The 18,162-nt window shown below is 41.3% G+C and overlaps 1 protein-coding gene across 19 annotated transcripts in view; it reads right to left on the bottom strand.

Annotated features, from left to right (window-relative positions):
• Syp (synaptotagmin binding cytoplasmic RNA interacting protein) overlaps nucleotides 1-18,162 on the bottom strand; it is a 51,156-nt gene that overhangs the window by 11,169 nt on the left and 21,825 nt on the right. For 3 of the 19 annotated variants that reach the window (XM_015171505.3, XM_015171504.3, XM_015171513.3), the window contains exons 1-10: nucleotides 9,414-9,700; nucleotides 7,899-8,017; nucleotides 7,510-7,831; nucleotides 7,196-7,437; nucleotides 5,850-5,985; nucleotides 2,600-2,733; nucleotides 2,411-2,539; nucleotides 2,213-2,353; nucleotides 2,044-2,150; nucleotides 1,293-1,417 (exon numbers count right to left, since the gene is read on the bottom strand). In XM_015171505.3, coding sequence (XP_015026991.1) covers nucleotides 1,293-1,417; nucleotides 2,044-2,150; nucleotides 2,213-2,353; nucleotides 2,411-2,539; nucleotides 2,600-2,733; nucleotides 5,850-5,985; nucleotides 7,196-7,437; nucleotides 7,510-7,831; nucleotides 7,899-8,017; nucleotides 9,414-9,570 — 1,612 coding nt within the window. In that variant the 5' untranslated portion in view covers nucleotides 9,571-9,700. Of the gene's footprint in view, nucleotides 1-1,292; nucleotides 1,418-2,043; nucleotides 2,151-2,212; nucleotides 2,354-2,410; nucleotides 2,540-2,599; nucleotides 2,734-4,499; nucleotides 4,636-5,849; nucleotides 5,986-7,195; nucleotides 7,438-7,509; nucleotides 7,832-7,898; nucleotides 8,018-9,413; nucleotides 9,707-15,983; nucleotides 16,124-18,162 lie in introns of those variants that run through there. The other 16 variants (XM_015171518.3, XM_015171519.3, XM_015171515.3 and 13 more) reach the window with 13 other exon arrangements.

Raw genomic sequence — 18,162 nt, 5'->3', positions numbered from 1 at the left:
TGTGCTTAAGGGTGTGTATGCATGTGTGTGCGTGAGGGTGTGGGAGAAGAACCTGTCGTAGCTGCGTTTTACCAATTTTTTAACACGAATTGGGCGCGTTCTTAACGCTGATGGAGACTATATGGTGGGCGTGGCAGACACACACATACACATTCGATACAAATGTAGAATTAAGTAGATTGATGACTTGGATTACTTACCGGTGATAAAACATCAAACAGTATACAGGGTGCTTAACATTCGCTACACAGAGAACACAATTGCAACGTTTAATTATGATAAACACAGCTATGAACAACGTTTAGAGGTTAAGTCTAACTATGTGTAGTGGTATTAGTAAGTTAATAGTTGTTGTCAGAGACTAGGAGCATCTTGAAGATGTTGTAGGAGGAGAGCCGAAGATAATATGGAAAAGACAACATCGAAAAGAAACGCACATGCAAACAAATTATGACAAATGGATAGAAACAAAGGAGAGAAAGAGAGAGAGAGAGAGAGAGAGAGCATTGACATACAAAACTTGCAAATATGAATTATTTACGTTTAGCACAAATGTGAAAATTATAAATCAAAATTTGGTTATGTGTGTGCGCAAATTGGTTTAATCATATGCCAATTGTCAATTGGTTAGTCTCAATCTAGCTGAATACTTTTGTACAAGACTGTGTAGGACAGGTGGTGCTAGGGGGCGTTGTGTGTGAATGTGAGTGTGAGTGTGACTGTATGTGTGTATGTGTGTGAGTGTGAGTGTGTGTGTAGTATTAGTATTAGTTGGGAGGGCACGAGCGTACAAGTTAGTGGGCAGCGCGCTTTCTAACCTTAAAATAACTAACTAAAATGAGAGAGACGATAAAAACGATAAAAGGTGTTTAATGAAGAACCAAATATTGTTAAGCTGCAGACCAATTAATTGCTTCTGTCTAGTTATGGTTAAACAACTTCAGTTGTTAAGGGTTAGTTTGCTGTGGCATTGTAGCAATACATTTATCTAAAATTTAACTAAACATTAAACCTAAGAAACAAGGTGCCTCTCGATGGTAACACTCGTTTGGTATTCGCAATAAGAACTACAAAACTAAATCAAATTTTCGTTTAACAACATTAGTTAGATAATTCTTTGTTTAATATCCTGCGATTTCAGTTTTTCTCTCATTTTGGGAGCCACAGACATGTGCACTCGTTAAGTAGATATATATATATAGATATATATATATATACATACATATTTTTGTTTGATACTTGGATGAGAATTATCGATTGGGTTCACTTATTGGCGTATTTGCCCAACTTACCGTATTCACGGGGCATCGGTGTGCGCAGCGGCGGCATACGCGCCCCTGGTAGGCGCATGGGCGTTATGGACATCATGCTGGGATGTGTCGGCGACAGGTTTCTGTATGGAGACAATGTTTCAAATCTTTACATGGCAACCAATGGTCAGAGTGTTGGGTTTTAGTTTTGATTTTAGTTTTGGTTTTGGTTTTGGTTTTGGTCGTTTGTCGTGTGATGGGAGGCAGTGAAGCAACAAACAAGTGGGATCGCCCATTTTGATCACGAGACGATTGGCGATTGGCGATTCGCAAGTCGCAATTGGCAATAAAAAGAAAGAAAATATAAAGTTAAATAAATTAAATGAATCTCACTCGGATTCGTTATTGTGGATAATGGCGACTTGAAAAGCAAACATATTTCTCAAAATTTTGATTTGAATCGAATTTCGTAGCCCAATTGTTAGCAAACATTTGTGCATGGGTTCATTTATATTGGATTTTTGAATTTTGCGCCAATTTAGCGTTGTGCTAGACAAGGATTGTAAGGGTGTATTATGTTTATTGTAAATGCGTGTGTGTGTGTGAGCATAAGCCCTGTACGAAGAACGACTCGTTGCGCTTTCAATATACCAACGAGTGATTCGTTGTGCAATGAGTGATTCGTTTAAGTTCAAGCCTAAACAACGAGTAGCTTCCCGTTTGCTCCTTCGTACAAGGCTCTAAAATGTATGTATGTGTGTAGTTAATCCAACTGGCAGCTGGAAGCACTTACCCAACGATTCCTGGACGCGCCTGCATCATTTGCATCATGCGTCGTTCGCGTGCGCGCAGAATTTCCTCCTTTTTCTTTTTGTCCGATGGTGGTTTGGCGAGTGAGACCTGTTGAATTAAACAAATGCCATATATAAATGAACAAAAGATGTGATTAAAATGGGATTTACCTCAATATTCGAGGCGCCGACCTCCTTGCCATTAAGGCCACGCATAGCTTCGACGGCGCTATCACGATCCTCAAAATGTATAAAGGCATAGTCTTTAATCTTCTTAACGCGTTCCACTTTGCCATATTGCTCGAATTGTTCCTGTTTAGAAGAAAATTTATGAGTAAATTGGAATTGGATTAATTAATACACACTTACCTTCAGTTTATCCTCTGTAACGTCTTGCGTCAGATTTCGCACGTAGAGCACTTTAACCTTGGACATTGTTTGTTCATCCGGCTCCTCCTGTGGATCAGCCCAATCGACTATAATATCACATCCCCAAACCTGCAAAGCACAGAACTTCTTTATATCCGATTCGGGGGATGGGTAGAATTAAATACTTGCCTTAATTCTACCAGTGCCAAGTCTTCGTTTGGCCAAAGAAGCCGCCTTGTGTGAATCGTATTCGAGAAAACAAAAACCGCGATTCTTTTTCTTGTCATCTGGCGAGCTGTAGATGATTACCTCGTAGAGGCCAGCTACAGATTTGTATGTATATGTCATTTTTATAAATACAAAAGACAATGCGTTAAATGAGTATTAAGATTTAAATAAATTACAAATTAATTTAAATTATTTTCAAATGCAGTACTACAAAATAATGATTTGTTTCACACACACACAAACATTTATATATTTATATAGAGATAAATACAACAAAAAAGTATTTGTATTGACAGCATTTTGGGGTGAGTACATGTATGTGTGTGTGTGTGAGTGGCTGTGGTGTGTGTATGTGTGTGTATCTGTGTGATAATAACGGCATCAAGATCCGTACTTTGAAATATTGAATTAGATAATTAAATTAAAGACAAATGCACAAAATTTTACATGACAAGCGGCGTTTGTGCATTGTAAAATAATGCAAATTCCTGATCGTATCGATATTGAAATTTATCGTTAATACAGATGATTTTTGAAAACCAATGCCAACAAATTTCCTTATTTTCTTCAAATATTTTTGAATAAATTAATGCGCTAAGCTAAACGTATTTGGTGTGTATATATATATAAATATATTATGAAGAGAGTTTCGCATAGTTATATACGTATATATAAAGATAGAGACAGAAAGACAGATAGAGAGAGAGAGAGAGAGAGAGAGAGGCGGGTATAACATTAAATATTTTGAAATTAAAGACACACTTAGAAGAAAAATTAAAAAAAAACAACTAATTTCTTTTGAACGCACACAGATTTCTTTCGTTTTTGCTTTGTACAAATTGCAAATTGTAAAAATAATATGGAAGGTATTATTGAGCACACATTGAGCTTGGATACTTCTTTGGTGGATTAAACAAAAACAATAACAAGATAGTATACACTGAGAAAGACAGATAGATATAGTAAGAAACACGTATAATAAACTGATTTTGAATTTCAATTGAGTTTCAATCGATTTGCTTCAATTGCAGCTGGGCCGCTTATAGAGAGACAGCGACAGAAAGAGAGAGAGATAGAGAGAGAGAGAGAGTTACGAGTAAATGAGTTTTGGGGGTGGGGAATTAACACGTTTACATTAAGTGTTTTCTCCAGTCATTACCATAGTAGTTATATGATTGGCCAGAACAGAATTTATACGAATTGTATTATCCTAACCAAATTGATGGGGCTATTTGTGTGCGCGATTTGTCTTTAGCATATTGACAGATATGGCTTGTATCTGCACTAAATGAAAAATTTTAACGCTTCTTAGATTGTTTCAAAAATATTCAAAAATGTTTGTTTATTGGTATTTTTTTTTTGTTTTTTTGGCAAATTGTTTAGCTACAGGTTTTCAATGTCAACAAATTGGGCACATTTATTACAAATCATAATCAAGTGTAACAATTAATTTTTTGTTGTATTTTCTAGCAGTTAAATAGAGAAATAGAGAGAGAGAGAGAGAGAGAGGTAGGGGAAAGAGATAGATAGCTTAGGTAGAGCTTTTTTTTCTGATGGGATCGTGTGTGTGGCATGATGTTTTAATTTTAAAAAAGATATTTTTTTTTAAAAGCGAAAATTGCAAAACAAAAATCCAATTAATGCTTTGTTGCTGCTGCAGTTGTTTTCAATTCTGGCTGTCTGCAAGAATCGCCCCTAAAAATTGAATGCCTTACGTACATTTATACCAATTCGCTGGGAGGGTGGGTGGTGGGGGGGATGGTGTTTCATGATTTTGAAAAAGTTTTAGGTTGGAGGGGTTTTTGGTTTGATTGATTTCATATTTGGTTTTGTTGTTTTTGTTTTGTTTTGGATCACTTACGTGCATGTTTAGAAAATTCCTCAATTAATTCGTCACGATCTCTATTTTTAGGTATATTTCCGACAAAAAGCCGGTGATTGTTAAATGATATCGTAACACCAATCTTTTTGCCTTTCCGAATTTCAAAATCATTTAGCTGCAATTGTTCAAAAGTTCACACAAAACAAAAGAAAATTTTGATTTGCTATGAAAAAATTTGTATCCATCGGGTACAGCAACTTTTTTTTTGTTTACTTGACTTTTCGGGTTTGGTTTTTGGGGTGATAAATTATGGTTGTTTCTGTGTGTGTGTGTACGTGTGTGTGTTCGAGTGTTGGTGTGTGTGTGTGTGTGGATGGGAGGCGAGTGTGCGTGTTGACTTAAAAAATTTGTAAGATCTAGACTAGCCTTAAAAATTTGTAAGTTATTTATTATTCGTGCCAAATAAAAAGGAATTTATGAAATATTTAATAAGGTTTTTAGCTAAAAATTTATAATATTTTGTTGGTGAGTTTTAAATGTATTTGCTTTTTCGCTACAGCTGCAAAAGTCATCCGTTTTTTTTTTTTTGGAGTGGAGGGGGGTGGTCTCATCTTACCTTTTGAATGCATACACACACAATTACAAAATTTTGACACCAATTGTAGATGACCTTATGAGCGATAAAAAAAAAGAAAGAAAGGTACCTATTCCTATAAGGTGTACAACTGAAAATCATTTACGAAAAGAATATGCATTGCCTATGAATTTTGGAGTAATTTTTCAAACATTTTCATAATGTTTTCCATTTTGGTTTTTGTACGCAAAGTTAATGACTGGAGATTATATAATATAGTATATATATATATATATATATCGTATATAATTATATAGTTTGATAAAAGATAAATATTCGTAAGCGTATGGCAAATCATATTTGTCAATGGATTGTATGGGCGTGTGGTTGTGGGTGTGGCATGTGGCGTGTGGGCGTACAAGTGCCACCCATGATCTGTGCGAGCGCATTTGAAAAGAGTTTCGGATTTGATTCGAGAAATGAGAGAACGCTTTGATTTGAATTTGAATTTGTACTGCATATGAGTGGGCATTGGAGTGGCGGATGGATATGTTGTTGGATGTGATGAAAGCATAGAAATGATTAAATAATATAATAAACAAACGAAAATAACCTGACCTGACCTAACCTGATCTAACCTTATTTAATGCCGGCTTGCAATTAGCCAATTCAGTTAAAGCCAATTGGATTTTTGTTTTTAAAGCCGATTTTTGGTTTGGAGCTTTATAAATAGGCGCTTGGGAAAGAAAAGCAGCGACCTTTCATAGAGCTCCGTAGTTGAGAATTTTAAATAGTTCAATTTCGTTTCAATTTACCTGTAAGTTTACCAAATTCCTCTAAAATTTCATCTTTGCCTTTTGACTTGGGTATATTGCCTACGAAGAGGCGCAGATTCGGTACGCTTATATTTATTTTCAGACACTTGCCGGGTTTTATTTCGTGATTATCGAGCTAAATTGTGGGTGGGAAGGTAAAACGATTTTTAATACAAATTCAATTGTTAATCATAATAAATAATAAATGAAAATCATAAACAAATAACTCAGTAAAATAATTTTGTAAAAGGCGGGGACTTTCTGGGATACGGGTTACGGTTGGTCGGGTGCTTTTTGAATCAAAACAAAACGATAAAATATTTAAGAATAATCAAATAATGTTTTAAAATATTTTTGCATTACCAATTTTGAAATGTTTTGCAGAGATTGTTCGCGTAGCGGCAATTTGAAATATTAATGTAAAAGGTTTAGAGTTAGTTAGAGATTAAATTATATTTGTAAGCTCTGCAGAGTTCTTAGAGACTGGATCGTTAGTATAGTGCTTAGTAAAGGACATGCTCGGGTTGCTTTTCTTCTTCTTCAATAAAACCAGACAATGAAAATGTACCCCTACAAAATTGATAGGCGATATATAATCTACGATTTATATGCTAGAGCTACAAGTTGACTTAAGGCTAAGAAAAATAAATATTTAAAAATTATAAGCGAAATTAAAGAGAGGGGACATATTTGCAGTTCAAATATTGTATATATGTAACGCAGAGAGAACTCTTTTCAAATTTGCAAATTTTCGTTTATCGATCAACACTATCGATCTCTAGTGCAATGTACTTTCGAATCGCGTAACAAAATTATATATAGATTTATATAATTTATAAAAGGACATGCATATATAACAGGTTACAGATAGATATGTAGAATAGGCACAGCGTAAGAGTAAGAGCGTTAGCGATAAAGATTAGGGCAGGCGATTTTTTAAGTAGCAACAATAAAGATTTTCTTCATTTTAGTTTGTTTTGTCTCGAAGCGCCAAATCGGTATAAATCTGGTTGTAGTTGTTGTTTGTTGTTCAAGTTGAATATATCATCAAATCGTTCGAATTTTGGTGCTTTAAACTAAAAGTTTTCGATTGTTGAATTTGGTAGCAAGCGGCTGTGTTGAGGACCAAAACGTAAACGTTTTCGAATCGGTTCGAACTGTTTTTCAATTTTGTTTACCTACTATACAGAAATTTTGATAAATATATTATATATGTAGTAGTAGTTTATGTATATAATTCTTTTAACACAAAGCGCTTTATGTACGGACAGTGTTTTTGCTGTTTGGGGTCGAGGGGGCCGGGAGACAGTTGGATGGATTGATATAGTCAAGGTTGGCTTAAATACCTGTCGCACAGCATTGACGGCTGCCTCGCGATTTGTGAATGTGACAAATGCGTAGCCACGATTTGTACCAGTCATGGGGTCCATCATGAGTCTAAGGTCCCAAATGGTGCCGCAATTCTCGAATAGCGGTATTAGCTCGTCCTCAAACATATCCTTGGGTATTTTGCCACAGAAAACTTCGCAGCCATTGCCGGGCACATTGCCCTCCCAGTTGGGTGGCGGCCCGCCGTATTTGCGTTGTCCTGCAAGGGTCATAAATAAATATATTATTAAGGATTTGTGATCGTTTTTGTTTTTTTTTTTTGTATTTATACCTGTGGTCACGTCCAATGTGTAGCCAGTACGCTCCAGTATCTTTTTGATCTTCTCTTCATCCGGCCCCTTTACCTGTATAGAGCTGGCGGTTGCGGGCACACCTTGCTGACTGGCGCGACTCTTTTGACGATAGGTTTTCATGACCCCACACAAGTAGGCAGACTTATTTGACACATGCTCCAAATTTGACTCGAGGAACTGACTAAGCACATTCAAGGCACCATCAACGGGAAACTCCTTGAGCGCGTCCAGCGCGCGCTCATCCAGCTCGGCGTGGGCAAGTTTGCCAGTTTTGTAGATTTCATCCAGTTTGCCGGCGACCTGAACAACAAATATGCAGCATTATTACAAACGAAAGCAGCTAAATATGGCTTCAATTAAAAGGTACCTTCTTGTCCAGACCGTACTCCAGCAGCTTGGGATAATCCTCTGTACGTTCGCCATCGCCACGGTCATCGGCTTTCTGGTTAATGTCATCTAAAAGTTCGCCATTTCCTTCCGCCATTTCTAAAAATCCAAGAAAAACATGTTAGTAAAAGCTTAAATAAATTCGAGACAAACAATGAACATTCATATAAAAAATAAAAATAAAATTTTAAATGCGAGCAGCAAGTCGAAGTAGGTCGCGAGTAAAATTCGCACGCATCGCACGCACCAGAGAGCGCTAGACAACGTTAATGGGAGAAAGAGCGAAAAAAAAAAACAACAAAGTTGTGCCAAAAAGTTTATTGACCTCAAACAAACGCACGTTCCGACCTGATCAGCAGAGTGGGAGACAGAAAGGCACGAGAGTACGCAACGCACGCACAAATTAGTGCGTGCATGACAAAGCTTATCGGCAAAGGCGAGAATGAGAGCGAGATAGAGAGAAAGAGAGTATTTGACAAAAGCAAAAGGTAAACAATAGAAAAAAGAGGCGCGTTTGCGAATTGTGCGTGTGTGCACGAAGTACGGATAACCGAGTCCCGATTGCGGGACTCACGAACTGACCGCTGGCCGGCACACGCATGCATGACGTAGTCGTAGTCGTAGTCGGTGACGATGACAGTTCGGTGGTTGTGTGTGTGTGTGTGTGTGTACACGTTAATCAATTGTGTGTCATTAGGACGGCGGCACCGTACAACTGTTTGTATGGTAACTGTACGAAAAAAGAATGCTGTATATATGTATGTACATATATGCACATAGTATATCAATTACACTTGTCAGCCGTTTCATTTATATGTATTTATGTACATATATGCAATATTATGGGCAATGCAAATGTTTGTTGTGTCACTGTGCAGCTGCTACTGGGCTAGTCATAATGAAAATACCAAATTGGCACCCGTTGCCAAGTGATTCACACACACACACATTCACATTCAGTTGCCAATCTTTTTATCAGCAATAAATTAGTACATATATTTTTACTTAATGTATGTGTGTGTGTGTGTGAGCGTTTGCTCAAACTAAATGCGAAATACAAATTCTTTGTCCGCAAACACAACAAGAAAAGAACTACGGAACGAGCATATTGCGTAACGAAGTGAAAAAAAAAATTGATCGCAACGCGAGAGAGCGAGAGTGAAATGCCATGGAGAGCGTGGGCCGTGGTGACGAATGGGGGAGTGTATGTATGTCTATGTGTATGTGCATGTCTGTGTGTGTGCATGCGCAAGTGTGTGCGCGATTCGCTCATAATTCGCATTCGCGTACATATTGCAAAAATATTTTCAGCGCTGCTTTTTGTTTGTTGCTCCGCTCGCCAAAGCTCTCACCCAGTTTAGTTCTCTCGCTCTCGCTCTACGCTTGGCTATTGCTATTTCGTTTTATGTTCGTAGTTTTTTTGTCTGTCGTTCATCGGCATGACATTGAAAAAAATTGTGTATTTGTCGTTGTTGTTGTTGTTGTTGTTACTCACTTGCGCCCCGAGTTTGGGGCTTAATCTCATAGTTTTTGTTCACAGTGGCAGCTGGTGATGTTGCCGCTGCTTCTGCCGTTCCGCTGCCGCTGGATCTGCGTCCGCCTATAAGGACGCTGGTGCCAGCGGCAACGCGCTGGGTAACGTTAACCAGCATCGCTAAAGCCAATTGCAAACGAATAACAAAACAAATTAATTCCAGACGATTTGAAATTTACTTTATGAAATTAAAACTTTAGAAGCTTTTCGGAAAGGAATTTTGGTTTTTTCACTTGAAAATTCCGAAATGTTTGGCCCACGTCTAATTTTTCACAACTGGGAAGAAAAACTGATTTGATAGCCAACTAACAATGTCAAATCGTTCAAAGCCTACTTCAAAAGCATTACACACGTGCCGATATCGATAAATTGTTCAACACCCTGACAACCCTGCCCCAACAATTTACAGTTTCAACCTAGCAAATTTACAACTACTGCAGTGTGCATATGTACAGCGGAAATATGCAAATAAAGCGGATATTGGGTCACATTGTTTTGCAATGTATCCCACAACATTGAGCAAAATGCAGTCAGCCAGCAACAGGACCTACTCCCAAATGTGCACACTATTGCATATTGGCGGGGTGTGAAAAAGGCGTGCTGCTCTACATTGTTTGCCCCACATTGCAGAGAGCGTGCGCCAAGCGCTAATACTTAGATATGCGCCATTGTTTTACAATGGGCAGGCGCTAAAGTGCGCGCAGTGCTGCCAATGCAAGTCGAATTTTCAAGCTCTTGTCAAATGCAACTCTGCAAAAGTACCTTATATGCGAGAAAAGTCGCGTCAGCTTATACATATGTATGTACATTTGGTCAAGTGACCAAGAATTAAGCCCGCGACTGTTGGTATGAGTGAAAATATGTAGAATTGTGTAAAACTGACACGAATAATACCTAGGGCTAGAATGCACTTGGTTACGTTTACATATTTTGCACGGGCTTCTTCCATTACGTGTGACATTCATAACGGTATTCATAGCCCAACACTCGAGCTAACCCTTAGGCACAATACACACACACACACACACACACACACGCACACACTCTGCCGACCTCTGCACATTCAATTTGCAAATTTTTTCCACATTTGTTATTTTTTTTCGCTTTCGTTCTTTTCGTGCTGTCTCTGAACATCATTTTTAATGCATGTTTGTTGTGGCAACGGGCCGTGTTTGCAGTTTCATTTCAAGTTTCGCCCTGGGTTGTTGGCGCTGCACAAATGCATGAAAAATACACACACACACACATATATATATATATATGTTCATATGTGTACAAAAAAGGGAATTTGCATATATGTTTTTTGCAGCCGCCTGGTGGTAACTACCTCAATAAACTTTATGTTGACGCCGGGACACGTAAACAACGGGACCAGCTCAATTTAGTTACCTCTATTGCTACGCCATGTTGCACACCCCTGACTGCCGCGGGGGCTAAGCTGGGCTGGGCTGGGCTGGGCTGGGCTGGGCTGGGCTCTGGGCCAAGAGATAATGCCTGGTGTGTAAGGTTAGTAAATCAGCGATATGACAAATGCCTGGCGCGTCCAATTTAATGCAGCTTTCAATAACAGACAAAAGAAAATCAAATCTGCTGATAAAGCGAAATAAATCGCTTTTCACATTGGCCGCAAAGCGGGCGACGGCACTAGACTTTACGCCGCCGCCGCCGCCGCCGTTGTCTGGAACTGGAATTACAATGCAGTTGTATGCCAGACAGGGTGACCTGCGGACTAGCGGAAAGGGTTGACTCAGGTCTGGAGCTGCTGCTGTTGGAGCTGTAACGGAGGGTTGCTTGTTTTTGCCAGCTAACAAGCGTCCCCAATTACACGAGCTGAAAGCCAACCATGAGCTCTTAACTACAAGTTTATGCTTGCAAAAGGGCGAAGCTCGCAGGAAGCTTCCATGGGCTTTTTTTCATTTTTCAACTAGTCACGATCTGAAAGCAGCTTTCAAGAGCTTTTAAAGATATTTTTGCCCGCAAAGAACTATCCATATTATAAGCTTAAAGTCTCCGCAGTTGAGTAACGGATGTGATTTGCCCGCCTGAAGCTTTAATGAGCTTTCAACTAAAAGGACATCCGAAGCTCGCTTAAAGCTTTCTTGTGCTTTCTTAAATTTGTTTGACAACTCATTGTTCAATTTTAACTAGTGTCCGTAGGGCATTAAAGTTTGCTTAAAATCCAAGAAGCTGGAGTGCAGAGTAGAGGACAAGCCGGGGGCTTAGTGGCCATTTAAATATTATTGCTATGAGCGGCGACAACAATGAAGGCAGTCCAGGCATCGGAACTGAGAACGGACGGAAAGTGTGGGGCTGAATATTGATTTTCTGCACTTGCATATAGAGCCGGCAGCTCCTGTTAAGCAATGGGGCAGCGCAACCCTTTGGCTCACACCAGGCAGACGCCGGCCAGATAAGCCACCCGGACCGGACCGAGTGCCATAAGCCGATTTAAGGCATGAAAATAGCTGCAAGTAGCTGCAACTGCAGAAATGCCACTCGAAACGCAACGCGGCGAGTCCCGAGGGGATCCCAGCGGAAGTGTGGCAATGTTTGCTGTAATTTATGGCCAGAGTCGTATGTTTGTAGAAATTAATGCCATTGCGACATTGCAGCCGAAGGGCTATACGTAAGGTAAATTAGAAAGGGGAGCAGAAAAGCAGCAAGAGTATGCTATTTCTTGTAGTTTATGGTAAACAACACACAAAATGAAATTCTCATTAAGCAAATGTGAAGTCTAAGGAAGCCAGACAGAACAACGAGCACACGGGCGGGCGGAAATCTTACAAATGCAACAAACAATACTTGAAATTGTATATTATGTTGAGCTGAGGTTTATAGTTGCATTCCATCCAAGATGCTCATTCACCATTTTGTTTGCGGCAAGACTCAAATACGTGAAAATCGCGTAGAAAGGTCCTCTCACAACAAGTTTTATATTTGCAGTATACATTTATCATGGACGCAGTTGGCAACCTGTTTCTTGCCGGACATTTCCCGCAGGACCAAAGCTTGCCAAAAGCCATATTATTCACAATCTTTGCCAGTTTTCTGGCAAACTATTCTCAGCACTTGGCTATAGATAGATGTTGCCAAGAAACCCAATCAGGCGGCTCCGTTCGGCCGCTTGCTGCAAAATGTTTACACCAGCCTCTTTTGGCAGCCGTAAAACTTTCAATATTTGATGCACAAACACACACACACACACACTCAATTCTGTGGCCAAAAAGCGCAGGACACGCTTCACGATGCTCAACGAGCGTCAACAAATAAAGGGGGCTGAGCGAGGAGGGGGCCTGTGGGGCAGAGCCACATTCAGTCACGTGTAGCGGCCTGGCCAGGCTGTAAAAAAAATTGACTGCAATGCGGCTAAGGGAATGCTGGGCACGGCACGGATCTGGTAGGGGGCAAAAGGATGGGGGCACAACAGTTGCATGCAACGAACATTGTCTGTGATGTCCGGAATGTATTTGTATTTGTGCAGTGGAAGGCTGGCAAAAAAGGACAATGTGCCGGCAAACACATAAAGGAAGGCGTCGACAGGGAGTGCGGAGTGGGGTGGGGGGTCTCACTTCGACAAAAATAACAATGCATTTGAATATACACACAAAGATCGAGGCAGTAGGAGAAAAATGGAGCACACATAAAGGATTAGGGGAAAAAAGTTCGTACACTTTGTTGCTAAGGCGGAAAACGGGTATATTTGTTGTAAGCTAGTGACTTCCTTAAGATTGGAAAGTGTTTTCGCCAGCGTAACTGGTCGTTCGGTTGACGGCTCGAACCCCATCGAAACCGGATGTTTGTGGTTCGAGCCGTTTATATACAAACTGCGTACCAACATTGAGGCCTAGCTGCAGAGCATCCAGCAGTCGTGCTGCACCACTTTTGCTCATTTCCATTTAGGCAAAAAGAAGTGTGCCCACCCAGCGAGCAAGCCGGAAACGTTTGTGCATCGCGAAGCCAACAAGCCAAGCTCCACTCGCGCCGCTCCCCATTTGCAGGCTAGCAGCAGCAAGGACCCGGCCAAGTTTTGTGCACCCTTAACAACGGGGGCATAGTTTGCCATTCATGGAGAATTAGAAAAGTGCCGGCAGCAGGCGCCGCTCAATTCCAGCGCCAGGTTGGGGGATGGGGGGATAGGGGGCTGGGCTATACTTGACGCCGGGTGTATCTAGCTTCTTTTTATTTAGCATATTTTATTTGCGAAATTAGGCTGAATGCTTTTGACAGGCAACGTGCCTGAGCCGCACGCTGTGCCCCGCTCGAGGACATAGCGCCTGCAATTGTGGCAGACGGTGCCTGGCACCGCCAACGAGCAGACACACACAGGCACACACAATCCGCTGATTGCATGTGCCGGTTGTGGCAGTGTCATGAAATGCCTTGTTGCATAAATTGTGTGCCGCGCGAGCAAATTACAGTGCAGAGCCAAAAGGATGCACATGTGAATTTTCTTTACTATACAAATGCATGAGCTGTATTATTATTTATTGATCAGTTTGAAGCTTTACAGGAGCTTTTACTATAAGCTTAAGTTTCTTACTTAAGAGATATCCATTAATTCGGACAACATTCGGCATGATATTTTACTCGCAAGTTTTCCTATCTGCAGCGCCTGCTTTGCTGTCAAACTTTCAAAAAAAAAAAAAAAAACAATAAGAAACAGAAAAGCTACATTACAAGCTAAATGAAAAGCCGAATGCAACGACAAATGCGGCCAGGCAAAAATAAAAACGTGTTTGCCGGCAACGAACTCGCCGTGCCCGCCGGCTTCAACATGCGTGCTGCATGCCTCCCGCCACTCGAACACATCATGCAACACCCAACTGCAGAGAGGCTCCTCGAACTCCCTGAGCCACCACCCTACAGGAAGGTGGGGGAGGGGGGGGGGAGGAGGTTAAGTCAAAGCTGAAGCGGAGAAAACATGGCGAAGCGCCAAATTATCCACACATGCCGACAACGGAGACGAGGACGAGGCGGTTAAAGAGGACGTGGTTGAGGCAAGCCAAGGCAGTGGGAAAAGAAACGGAAACAAGACAAGAACTGCAAATAATTGCAGCTGTACCTCTCTTCTATTTATCTGTCTCACTTACACGCTTACTAGCTCCCTCTCTCTCTCGCTCTCTCTCTCTCTCTCTCTCTCTCTGAGAGCGAGCGCATTGCAGTCACAAGCTTTTGTTGTCTGACAATGCAGCTGAGCTTTTGGCGCTCAATGCTCTCTCTCTCTCTCGCTCTCTCTGTGCATCCCCATGCCCCGCATTGCATGCAACGCGCCGGCCGGTTTTCGCTTACTTTTCACATACATCTGTGCGTGTTTGTGTGTGTGTGAAGTTGCCTATGTAGAAGTGAGTTTCTGTTTTGTGGTCTGTGTGGACGCCATTTGGCTGACACGTGGCTGACGTGGAGCCCAGCAAAGGGCAGCTACACGAAAATGCAAGGTAACAACAAAAGTGGCTAGAGGGTGCAAAATCAACTAGCTTTAGACTGGCGCAAGGCAACACACACAGAGGAAGCAGAGCTAAGACCAAAAATCAGAACCAAAGTAAAGGAAAGGAAAGCAAAAGGCGACGCAAACCGGTTTCATACAGACCAACTAACAAACAACAACAACACAACGCACACACACTAACACAAACACACGCAAACAGAGCAATGCGGAGCAACTTTGTCTGGACTTTTCTTTATTTTAAGTTCACTTTTAATGATTTGTGCCGTTTGCGGCGGCGGCGACGGCGGGCGATGCAAAAGCAAAAATCAAAATGGTGGACATAGCAGCATGCGACTGCGACGGCGACAGCGACGTCGGCCGCGCTGCTAGCGACGACACAGCGGCTTTTAATGCGATTGTGACGATGTTAAATGCATTGCTCACAAACTCACATGCACGCACACACAGAGAAATGCTCAGACAAGCACAGCGTCGCAGACGTAAAAAAAAATTGTGGCCCCGTCAAAGCTGCATGGCTGGCTATGTGGTGTGTGTGTGTGTGTGTGTGTGTGTGTGGGGCCGCTTTTGTTATGGCGACGCCTGTGCGTGTGTGTTCGTTGCAGTGTTGAACAACGCAGACTGTGGGGCGTTGATGTTGTTATTGTCGCCAAGCTCTGCTTCTAATTGCCTTTTTGCATATAAGCGAAACACCTGAGCACGCACATACATATTTACATACATGCACATAAATCCATATCGTTTCATTTCACGCCACACATGTCAGCTGTTTGGTTTTATAAATATCTGCACACACACATCTAATTATATATATATATATATGTACATATATTAAAAATGTTGCTGTCTTATGTTTGCACTTAATTGCACACACACACACACGCACACATACGCACTTTTGCATTTGAGGCCTCTCAAGAAATGCCGTCGCTAGCTGCTTGTCGCGCCGTGTGCTTTTTACTTACACACACATTCACAACACTGGCACTTGATATGGATGTCTTGTTGTTGTTTCTGCCGGGTAGTTGTATGTGTGTGTGCAATCTGCAGCGGCAAATTTAGAGCTTAGTAACTTTTATTTGATTTACCTTTTCAATTTGTTTTGCACTAAATTTCACAAAAATTCACTTGTATGCACTTTAAACTAGATTTCGTTGTGTTTTTTTTTTTTTTTGTTATTATATATATATAGATATTTATAGCTAGCTCCTCTGCATTATACTTTTATATAAATATAATTTGTATATTATTTTATTTTATTTATTTATGAGATCACAGTGGCCGTGCCGTTCCGTTCCGTTAGCATTTCGCGTGCCGCGCGCGCTCTGCCTACATAACTCAGCGCACCTAGTATACGTGTGTGTGTGTGTGTGTATGTGTGTGTGTGCTTGCGAATTCTCCAACGAGCATCAAATAAAAATACATACATGCATGTGAGTATGTATGTATTTGCATTTGTATTGTGTTGTATATATGTAAATACAAATTGAACTCTTTGTTCTATTTTGATTTTGATTTGATATAAATTGCCGCACTGCACAACACAGTTGAATTTCTATTGCTGATTTCCGATAATTTATTGTTGTAATTTGCGTTTGGCAGCCGCCGCGTTGTAATAATGGCGGACGCAACGTCTACGTCACCGGTTCTTGGTTCGGTTCTTCGCACACGTCTGACGTTCGCTGGCTGCTGCTGCTGCTCAGTTGGTCTTCACGTCGTCACTTGCGTCGCACAACAAAACCCACAAGCAACTCTGGGGAGTCGCAGCCGCAAGTCGTAACGAAAGCTGCAGCGGCGGCGAGCACGACGACGACGACGACGACGTCGACGTCGACGACGGCTACAAAAATGCACACAGTCAAATGTATCGGCAACAGACGGCGACGCATGCACACACAGATACAATGCACACAATCATTCACATACACACACACAAGCACACGACGACGGTCAGAGGCAGGCAAAAAGTTTGCAAAGCGTGCAAAAAAACCAAGAGACACCAAGAGAGAGCGAGCGCGTGAGAGCGGGCTTTTGAACGTCTGCGCTGACGCTGGCAGCGCGAGCAAGAGAATAAGCAGCGCGAGTGGCGGCAGAATTTGCACACCAAAACGTAAGGCGAAAAAACATGAGCACACAGATTCACACACGCACAAGCTCTCTCTGCCGCTACGTCGCTGCACAGAAGATCGTTTGTGTGTGTCTTGAAATGCAAAAACGTGTACAAAAAAAAAACCCAAGATTGTCAGCGAGCAAAGTTTTGTCGCGTGTGGAACGTAAGTTTGCGCCCGTGTGTGTGCGTGCGTGTTCAACGCAGAGCTAACTTTAAATACACAACAAGAAAAAGTGAAAAGCATAGAATAACTGCAGCATAAAAACATTAATATAAAAGCGAAAAATGCCAAAAAATATGCAAGAGATAACAACAAGGATGGCATATTAAAAGTAAACGATAAACACGCACAAAGCGTCGACGTTCCACATGCCATCCACATACACGCACACACAGATACAATATGCGCGCTATGCAAAAAACACACATTCCTTCGAAGGGGTTAAACGAGCGCACTATAAAACTAAAAAAGAACAACAAATAGTCTGTCTGTTCATTTTTCGTACCTCTAAATTGGAACCAAATTGCAATGGTAAATAAAATGCACACACACACACACACACACACACACCGCTGCATTTGCACACACATATATTGATGTATGTATGTATGTATGTATGCATGTATATTTTGAGATTGGCCAAGCGAGCGACTGGCCGAACCCTGCGCCCACGCTTAGCTGGTGGGCTCGTCGACGTCGACGACGACGACGACGACGTCGCCGTCGCTGTCGTTGCCATCGTTGCCGCCATGCGGCATTTTGGTCATGAACTTGTGGGTATTGCCAGCGTGTCTCATTGGGCTACCTTCACTCTGCTGCTGCTGCTGCTGCAGCTCCCCAACCTACCCCTCAATCGCATGTTTGGGACGGGTCAGTTTTTATCTAACCCCCTCGTAACGCTTTACACGTGATTTTCAAGCAAATATCAAAATATGCAATTTTATTTATTTGTTCTCCCCAAACACTTGAAAAGCTCTCAAGTTACGCACTGATAGTTGGGAATTCGAAACCATGGGAACCCTGCTGAATATTGAAATAACTTTTCGTTTAGAGAGTAGCTAGGGTAACCTAAGCTCTTGAAATTCGCAATATTCTAAGAATCTAACATAACGGAACTGGGGAAATGGCTTTAAAGCTTTATACCGTATTAAATGTG

The sequence above is a fragment of the Drosophila virilis genome, chromosome 2 (genome assembly GCF_030788295.1).
Source record: "Drosophila virilis strain 15010-1051.87 chromosome 2, Dvir_AGI_RSII-ME, whole genome shotgun sequence".
Lineage (NCBI taxonomy): Eukaryota > Metazoa > Arthropoda > Insecta > Diptera > Drosophilidae > Drosophila > Drosophila virilis.
Note: the sequence above shows the minus strand (reverse complement) of the source record. Positions and strands in the feature narration are given on the sequence as shown.